General features: G+C 52.2%; 1 protein-coding gene and 1 long non-coding RNA gene across 2 annotated transcripts; both read left to right on the forward strand.

The window, feature by feature from the left end:
* The first annotated feature begins 649 nt into the window (after positions 1 to 649).
* LOC134517366 (uncharacterized) lies at positions 650 to 2,252 on the forward strand. The gene is made up of 3 exons (XR_010071609.1): positions 650 to 949; positions 1,098 to 1,155; positions 2,152 to 2,252. It is a non-coding gene; the product is annotated as an uncharacterized LOC134517366 (long non-coding RNA).
* Positions 2,253 to 3,625: 1,373 nt separating this feature from the next.
* LOC134517365 (sentrin-specific protease 2-like) lies at positions 3,626 to 6,449 on the forward strand. The gene is made up of 6 exons (XM_063338773.1): positions 3,626 to 3,754; positions 4,166 to 4,369; positions 4,492 to 4,571; positions 4,961 to 5,045; positions 5,751 to 5,846; positions 6,287 to 6,449. Exons 1-6 carry the CDS (start codon positions 3,626 to 3,628, stop codon positions 6,347 to 6,349), a joined length of 657 nt encoding a protein of 218 aa, XP_063194843.1. The 3' UTR covers positions 6,350 to 6,449.
* The last annotated feature ends 2,230 nt before the right edge of the window (positions 6,450 to 8,679 follow it).

Consider the following 8,679-nt stretch of genomic DNA (forward strand, 5'->3'; position numbering starts at 1 on the left):
CACAGCGGCCGCTTTAGCCGGGCTCCCTGCAGCGGGCCCTTGGCCGCCGCTACATCACAGTCGGTCACCAGGGTCGAACGCAGCGTCCGCGTCCCTAGTTGCAGCGGAGCCATGGCGGAACCGCACGCAGCGCCTGCAGCTCCCCAGCGGAGCGGCACAAAGCGCCGCTTGGGCCGTGAGGCCAGGGCTGGGTAAGCCCGGCAATGCCATTCCCTCACCGCCGCAGAGCACAGGAGGCAGTAGCGGGCGCGCAAGAGCCCGTGTCGCCGGGCCGTGTGGCCCGCCCCCGTCCTGCGGGAGGCGGAACGGCTTCTCCAGCCTCTGGGTCCTTCAGGGCGCCCCCGCGGCCTCCGACGGGGCCCCCGGGCCTCTGTGGGTCCCCCGCGAGGTCCCTCCGGCCTCGGTTGGGCCCCTGACGGCCGCCCCTCCGGGCTCTGCGGGGCCTCTCCCTAAAGGCAGACGGGCCTGTCGCCCTCCACGTCCATCCAGGGCCCGGCTCGGGGCTTTCTGGGAGGGAAAGCTCCCCGCCTGGCCGGGGGCGGGCCGGCACAGGCCCGGCCCCAGCGGGGAGGAGGCGGCGGAGGGCTGGGCGGCCGTTCCCGCCTCCCTCAGGGGCGGGGCGGCGCTCCCCGGCAGCCAATAGGGAGGCGGCGCCGGGCGCGCGGGCCGGGCGCATTTCCGGCGCGGGGGGTGTGTCCCGATGGCTGCTGGGGGCCCTCGGCGCCCTCCTCGCCGCCGCCCGCCGCCCCGCGCCGCCCGCGGGCCTTTGGCCGGAGGGGGCAACCTTTGGGCTCTGGAAAGTACCTTTGGAAGTTTGGGCCCTGTGAAGGGAAGTCAGCCTGGTAGAAGCTGAAGGAAGTTTCAAGCCGCGGTTCTGTGTGTTCTTTCCTCAGCACTTGTGCGCCCGCGGACGATCGTGCCGAGTCTGAGGCAAAAAAGAGGAGGACAGGTATTGCACGGAACAGAAGTCTTGAATGTGCCTGGTTTTTCTGAGGCTTCGTCTGCCTGAGAGAACTCTGGCTTCTGTGCTTGTTTTTACTTGAAAAGTAAAATTGCAAGTTGACGTATTTTTCTAATACTGCTGCTTTTCTGTGCAGGTATCACATGGGTGGATGTTTGCTGCCCAGAGCCATCTCAGGGCGATGTTGTGACCAGGTAGAGTCTCTTTTCATCACGGTTCTTGTTTCTTTTGGCTCTGTGCGCGTGTCTCTTTCCGTGCCTGTTCTTCTCCCCGCTTTAAAGCCTAGCGCTCTCTTTAGCCGTGCGGCACTGTTGTGTGCTGGGATTGTCCGTGGTTCACCTGAGCTCGAGGGGAGAGAAGGAAAGAAAGGAACTGAGAGGGTAGGATGGGTTCCAGTGAAAGGAACATTTTCTTGCCTTTTTTTGTGGATTTAACTACCAAGGGAAGTCATTTGACAAAGCTTGTGATAGCGACTCTTACCACGCTGGACTGAAAGTGGAGAATACTGTGAGAGTCTGTTGTAGGTCTCCCTCCTGGAAAAGGTCTCCCTGCCCTTGTCTTTGGTGACAAGGCAAATTCTTGGTTTTGAAGAAGGCACATGTGTACGGACAACTTTACTGTCTGTGTGTTGCTCTTCAGAGTTTGTGTGGTTTTACTGGTAATCCTCTCCAAATGGGGACAGTCACTCTCTTGACTAGCCTACAGAAGGCAAGTAAATATCCTGTAGGTGTCCCATTTTTAGTTCCCTGTGCTGGTCTTAGTTCCCGTAAGCTAACTGTATGTGGCTGCAGGTAGAGTTGCAGACGTTCCTGTTATACCTTGCAGTATAAGCCCTAGCACGCAGCATTTATCCCCAGTAGATCCCAGAGCACTTGACAGAGGAAGTGCTGGTTGCTTCCCTGTTTTCCAAATAATGAAACTGATCAAGGGAAACCAAAGGAGTCTTGCACAGGGAGGTGGGAAGGAATTTACAAAGCCTCCAGCGCTTCCTTCTATGCCAGTCTGGCTGCTCCGAAAGAACCGTGCTGGAAGCGGAGACGATGTTGTCACACGTGTGCAACCGAGGCTGTAGTCAGCAGGAGCCTTGAAAAAGCATTTCTTGTCCAGAAGGTGAATTCTTGAGAATTCCGTAGGACAGTACAGGTCCACAGCTCACTGCTCTCTCTCTTTCTCTCTCCCGCTCCTCGCAGGGGCTCCCCACCAGCAGAAGATACTCTGCAACAGGATGGACCTGGTGAGACCAAAAAGTCACCTGCCTGTGAGGTGGAAGAAAAGAAACCGCCAAGGCTGCAGAAAAGAGCAAAAGGCTTTACTCCACTCACAGAGGTACCGTAGCTGACAGGCTGTTAGACAAAACTGAAGGCTGTGAAACAGCTGCAAGGAACTCCATTTGTTATAGGTGGTTCTTCAGGCTTTTTGAAATCTGAAGAACTTGCATTTAAGCTGTTAGGGAGCGTCTGCAGCTGTGATTTCCCAGTGCAAAGGTCAGCACTAAAGCTGGTTTGAAGGATTTCAAGGATTTAAGCATCTTAGGCTCCACGCACTCCTTGAGTTGTGCTCTAACCTAAGGGTTGGTGGGTCTTCTGTTACTCGGACAAAAATGAGTCCAGGTTTAACAGCAGTCTCCCAGAGCAGCGCTGACCTGATTCCTGCAGTTATATGGGATCTGCCTCTCAACCTGTCCTAGCATGAAGATAGAACTTGAAATAGAAGCTTTTACTGCTCCGTGGTGTTGCCTTGCTTGTGGGGGACCTGAGCATCTTGCGTACGTCCTCGGGATGTCACCGAGCCGCGGATGCGCTCTGGGCACGGTTGCACTGCGTGTAGCAGTGGTCACAGGAGTTCACTTAGTTACGCTATGCAACAGGGAGTGGGAGTTGAGGTTCCCCTGCTTGTCTGAATGTTGGCTGCTCTTATTCTTGGGAGTTGCCGTCTGATCGAGCGCCCCCTTTTTTGCCTCTTGAGGATTGACTTGGAAAGGGCTAGCAAGTCCACAGTTTACAAAGTCTGCGGGGTGATGCTCAGTACAAGGAAAACCAGGGGTTTTTCTTATCCTGCTAGCCCACGTTCAACCCAGAAGAAGATGCTCTGGCAGTTCAGAGTATTTTATACTAACAGACCCAGTGGTTTATTTGCGTTCCCTAAGCAGACTTGGATGGAAACGTCCAAATGACAACCAGTTGCATGCACAGCCTGGACTCCCGATTGCCTGACTGCAGTGTGGCTGCCTCGGTTTCCCCCTTTGCTGGTACTTCAGCTCCCTTGAAGTTCCCCCACCTTCCCATTCTTTCAGGCTCCTGACGTAGCTGCCTTGGCATGGAGAATGCCTGCTGCGGTTGCCTTAAACCTCAGCGTTGCGAGGGCTGCAGCATCGCATGGGAAAGGCGTTTGCTGTGTGTTTGCTCGTCCCTGCGTTTTATCTCAGCTTCCTTGGTGAAAACAAATTGAGGCAAACCTGGGCCCTGAAGTTCCAAGTCAGGATGCTGAAACCAACCAACCAACAAAAAGGGCGATTGCTAACCTAGCCGAAAGCCGGCAAAGGCAGTTGCTCTGTCACCTGAGCTTCCTTTCCAGGCCGTGTTTGAGTTGAAAGCTGCCCACAGGTTGGCATACTCAACGCTCTGTTTCACAAGTCCTTCCCCATTTAATTGTCCATTTCAGGCCATGGAGAGAGAGGTCGTTGCCGCATTAGGCAAAGGTGAGCCAGAGGAGATCCTGAGCAGTGCCTTCAAACTAAGGGTCACGCGCCAGGACGTCCACACCCTAAGGAAGCTTTGCTGGCTAAATGATGAGGTAAAACTAGCTGCAGCACAGGGATCTTCTAATGGAGCGTTTATTTCAAAATACCCCTTCAGCGTGTACACAAGTCTTTGCAAAGTTATTTGATGACCTGCACTGCAGAGCCTAGAAATCTCTGTACGTTTCTTATTTTAGGTACTGAAGGGTCCGGTGCTTCTGGCAGTTCCTTTACTTGTATTGTGCAGCTTCCAGGAGTTAGTGTAGGTTCTTGGAGTGGGTGGCAGGTGTTTTTATCAAGCTGCAGATGTAACCAAGTGGGAAATTCTCACAACAAAAGCTGACAGCTGAGGCTGGAGTTCTCTCAGCTGCGTACTTCAGGGTGGCCAGAAAAGACATCTTGCTGTGCTTTTCATTTGGTAAGCTAGTGTCTTGTTTTACATCTCCAGTTTACTCTTTATGGTACAGGTCATTAATTTCTACATGGGTCTTGTGACGGAAAGAAGTAAGAAGGAGGGATATCCATCAGTCCACGCTTTCAGTTCCTTCTTTTATGAAAAACTTGCTTCTGGGGGCTACAAAGCTGTAGGAAGATGGACCAGGCGTGTGGATCTCTTCAACAAGGACATCATCTTAGTGCCCATTAACTTGCGTTTGCACTGGACACTAGCGGTGAGTCAAACGGGCTTGTTATTTAGAACTGGCTGGGGAGAAAAAGCTGGGAAGAACGGTTATTGAGGTTTGTGCAGCACAACAAGGTTGCGCTTTGTCTAACAGTCACCTTTGAATAACAGGTCATAGATATGAGAAAGAAGACCATCAAATACTACGACTCCCTGGGACAAGGAGGGGACAAGATTTGTGAGACTTTGCTGTAAGTAACTGCTCAGTCAGTGCTTTTGTGTTGTGAATTAGGAGAAGGGTTTTGGATTTTGCGCTTGTGACAGGGCTGCAAGTTTCCGCATGTCTTGTAGATAACAAACCAGAAATCTTGGATTCGCTTGCTGCGAGTTGTCTGACAGTGACTCCTTCCCTAGTCTCACGTCGTCCCCTGCACCCAGCGTCTTGGATGCCTGGGTTCTGCCACCTTCCCCCTATAGCACAGACAAAGACATGGTAGCCCCGTGGCACACGGGCACCAACCTTGTTAGTGATCAATAAAACCCTCCTGCCACTCATCTTCCTGTGATCTTTCAGCAGCTCTTTTTTTCTCGGCCTGAATTACAGCGATGAAGAGTGATTTTCTTCTTTTGTTTTAACCAGCAAATACCTGCAAGAGGAGAGCCGTGAAAAAAGAAACGTGAACCTGAATGTTTCAGAGTGGACTGTTCACAGCATGGAGCCACACGTAAGCGAACACTACTTGCACTTGAAATGTGAACTAGAACTCCTTGTCACGAAGCTCTTAACGCTTTCTCATAAGGCCAGGACTTTAGAGAACAGCCATAAGCATCTTCTTCTGGTCCCACATGGGGCTGCAAGTGGACCAGGAAACCGTGCTGGGATGAAATCTTTGCGCAGTGCCTCTCCTTGCTGGCTGAATACTTTCTTGGGTTTTTTTTAATTGCTCTGCCACGTGAAGGTGAATTTGGCTTTGCCCCCATTTCACAAGTCAAATTTCAAGTCTCTTTAGCAGTTGTCAGAGAACGTGGGCTGCTTGTTTGCAGCCCAGATCCTGGCACGTGACAAAGCAAGGGGTTGGGCTGATGTTTCTTGCCAAGTTAATAGTGAAAAGCAGCACCGAAAGCCTCGATTTAAGGGATGTCACTTCAGAAAGACACTGTAGAAACCTCCAGACACCTTGCAGGGAGGAAGCCTGCTGTCCCTTATCAGCCTGCCAGGAATTTGGCTTGTAACATCCGAGCGTAGGAAGCCGAGGGGAGGGATGATGTGCAGTTCCTGGGGTCTGTTCCTTGTGTTGGGGAGCGGTTACTGGGGATGGTGCAAGTTCAGGAGTGTCTGGTTAGGGTATTTTTGGTAATGGGTGCTACTTCCAATGGGTGCTTTTCCTTGAAGATAGAGGCAAATTCTCCATCTTCTTTGCATTCGTTAGGAAATCCCTCAGCAATCAAACGGAAGCGACTGCGGTGTTTTCACCTGCAAATACGCAGATTACATCTGCAGAGACAGACCGCTGACCTTTACACAGGTGAGTGAAGGATCTAAACAGCTCCAGCCCCTTTCGCACAGAGACACGAGCCAGGGAAGTTACGCAGCGGCTGAGGTGTCTGCTCCCAGTGAGATTCCTCTTGGGGGAGATACTGGAGCCAGGGGGTTTGTGGGATCTGGCCTTGGGATCTTTGGGAGAAATGGGTCTCACCCTTTGACCAGTGAAGACACTGGTTCTTTTCCAAGGCAGTGCTCTTCTGTGAAAGTGCTTGTGAGCTGTTGTGTGGTCAAGGAGATCTGGTTTTGGTGGCATGTCACCCTCTTAGGAGCTGTGCGTGTGAAAGCCAGGCTGTACCTGAAGGGCAAGTGTTGACAGTTCTTAAAAGGAAGTGTATATTAAGGAAGTAACTGGGTGTTTCTGCGTATTTTGTGTCTCTTTCTGCCATGAGGTGCATTTCATGGATTTTCTTTTCTTTTCAGAGCCACATGCCTTACTTCCGTAAGAAGATGGTGTGGGAAATACTCCATCAAGAGCTGCTGTGACACCTGCGCTACAGGAGTAACCCTGGGGTCACCTTTGGGTGACCAACTCTTTTTCTAGTTACTTTTTTAATACTTTGTTGTTGTTGTTAGAAATTTTTCTCTGTAGGTTAAGAAGTAGTGGTTAAGATTGTTATTCCCCCCCACCCACCCCACCTGCCCCTATTTTGGAGACAGTAACTCTCTTTGAAATTAGCTAACACACCTTAAGTGCAAGCTGGAAAGGTTGGTGTCACCTGGGCAAGGAAATGGTTAAGAACAAATGCTGTGAACTTCCATCGCAGAGAGGGCTGCTCACACCTCGCAGCGCACGTGGCCACCTTATGGACGAATGGGACTCATCTGGTGGTGGTGACATTGCATGAGCTGAACTTCTCTCACAGCACACGTGGTCACGTTATGGACAAATGGGACTCATCTGGTGGTGGCAACAGTTGTGTGAGCTGAACTTCTCATCCCAACAAGAAGGTGCTGAACTGCTGTTTCCTCAAAGAGAGTTTTCTTCTGTTTCTGGAATAATCTACCATCTACTTGATGCCTACAAGTGGATTTGTGATGACCATCAGAAGAAAGCATTTACCATCTTTTGATTTGCGAGAGAAACCCCTGTGGTTGGGGTTGGTTTGGTTTTTTTCTTTCTCCAGGGAGTTTTATAATGTGAAAAGAGAAGTATTTATTTATTTTTGTTGAAATATATATTTAAATTATTTAAAGAGCCTTACTGGAATGAAACTTGATCTGGTAATGAGAGTGATTTAGGGTTTTTTTGTCTTTGAAAATAAGGTTGACATATCAATGTGGGTTTTAGCTCACTCACAGTCTATGGAGGAAGACGACTCTGGCCAGGCTGGGTATCAGAGCACCAGAACCTCCAAGCGATTGTCCCAAAATGCTGAAGGGACAACCAGGACGTTGTTCAGCAGCGAGAATCCCAGGAACAGCCAAGTAGGAGATTATTGCTGCTCTGCCGCAGGCGCTGCCTCCAGGCGTCTGCCCAATGAAGAGCTTGTGTCGATCCTCGCTCTGTTACGCTCAGACCCAGCTAGATCAGTTTAAACATGGCGTTTCCCCCTTTCTTTCATTTTTACCCCCCCCCCCCCATAGTTTACGCTCCAGAGCTGGAGTGGGATTTCAGGTCTTTCCTTGACCATCGTAGAGGAAAAATTGCCCAAGAGGTGGTTTGGAAGCCCCGTGTTGGAACGCTTGTACAAATGACCGTGTGGTGGTGTTTCTGTAATGGCAGTTACCATCATGTGAGGTGATTCCTGCCCGCTGATGCGGTCTCTCCTCTCCTCGGCTTTGGGGGAAAGCTGGTGATTTTGGGGCCATGCCCTCTGTCGCCGTGGGTGGGATCAGCCTTCCCGGTGCTGCTCCTCGCCTGAAGGTCTGCTCTCCTGGGCCGGCTGACGCGGTGGTTTGGCTGTGGTGCGGGTCAGCAGCCACATCGCCCTCTGCTTTCAAAGTGATGAGCTTAATCCGTCCCCAAATCAGAGGAGGTTCTCCAAAGGAAGAACTATTGCAAAGGCAATGTGTCGTGGTTTGTCCCTCCACGAGATACTACATCTTCCTGGGCTCCCGGAGGACGTGGAAGATTTTAGCTGTTTATTACCGCTAGGACGCAGTAGCTGAATGCTTGAAGTGTCCTTTCCCCTTCCCTTGGGTTCTCGCTGTCTGGGGGCTGCAGTTTTGAGGCTGACCCTGTGCTCTGCTGAGTACAAAAGCAGAATCTGGGGGAAAAAGCCCAATGAACCAGCAAACAAGCCCTGCAGAGGGGCGAGTGGGGTAAGGACACTGCCCAGGTCCTCCTGGGCCCCCCCCGTTAAGCAGAGGGGCCTCGGGGGTGTGATGGAAGGAGCAGGGTGATGCTGCTGTGAACACCTTACCTGGTGCCTTCTCTGTCCTCTCCGCGACCCGCCAAGGACTTGTGTGGAGTAAACCCCGTCGGGGGACACCTGCTGCTGGTCGCTTGGCAGCGCTTGTGGCTGCTGAGAGCCTCTGTGTATGAGGCGGTGGGGAAATTGTACGCGTAGCAGCCGCCGTCCCCTCTGATCCATGGCTCTGGCCCTTCAGCCGGGGCTCGTGTCCTTGTGCCCCGAGGCGGTTCCCTGAGAGCAGCCCCTGGGGAGCAACAGCCTGTTAACACTGTGCTCTGGGTGAGCAGTTGGGTGGGAGCTGGGCCTCGCTTCTCCTTAGGAAATGGCCTTTTGGAGATGACGAGCTTGCTCTTTTTCGTGCTGATGGGCGAGTGCGTGTGCGGTGTGAGTAATGCCCTGCCGCCCTCGGCGGGGCAGGGGGGACACACACTCCTCATGGGGCTTCTTCGCACAGTTGTG

The sequence above is a fragment of the Chroicocephalus ridibundus genome, chromosome 6, assembly GCF_963924245.1.
Source record: "Chroicocephalus ridibundus chromosome 6, bChrRid1.1, whole genome shotgun sequence".
NCBI lineage: Eukaryota > Metazoa > Chordata > Aves > Charadriiformes > Laridae > Chroicocephalus > Chroicocephalus ridibundus.

Bases quoted from the DNA above. Each gene is read 5' to 3' on its own strand.
- LOC134517365 (XM_063338773.1), top strand. From the start codon at position 3,626: ATGGAGAGAGAGGTCGTTGCCGCATTAGGCAAAGGTGAGCCAGAGGAG. The intron at 3,755-4,165 runs GTAAAACTAGCT...TTTATGGTACAG, and splicing joins TTTGCTGGCTAAATGATGAG to GTCATTAATTTCTACATGGG. The intron at 5,046-5,750 runs GTAAGCGAACAC...TGCATTCGTTAG, and splicing joins TTCACAGCATGGAGCCACAC to GAAATCCCTCAGCAATCAAA.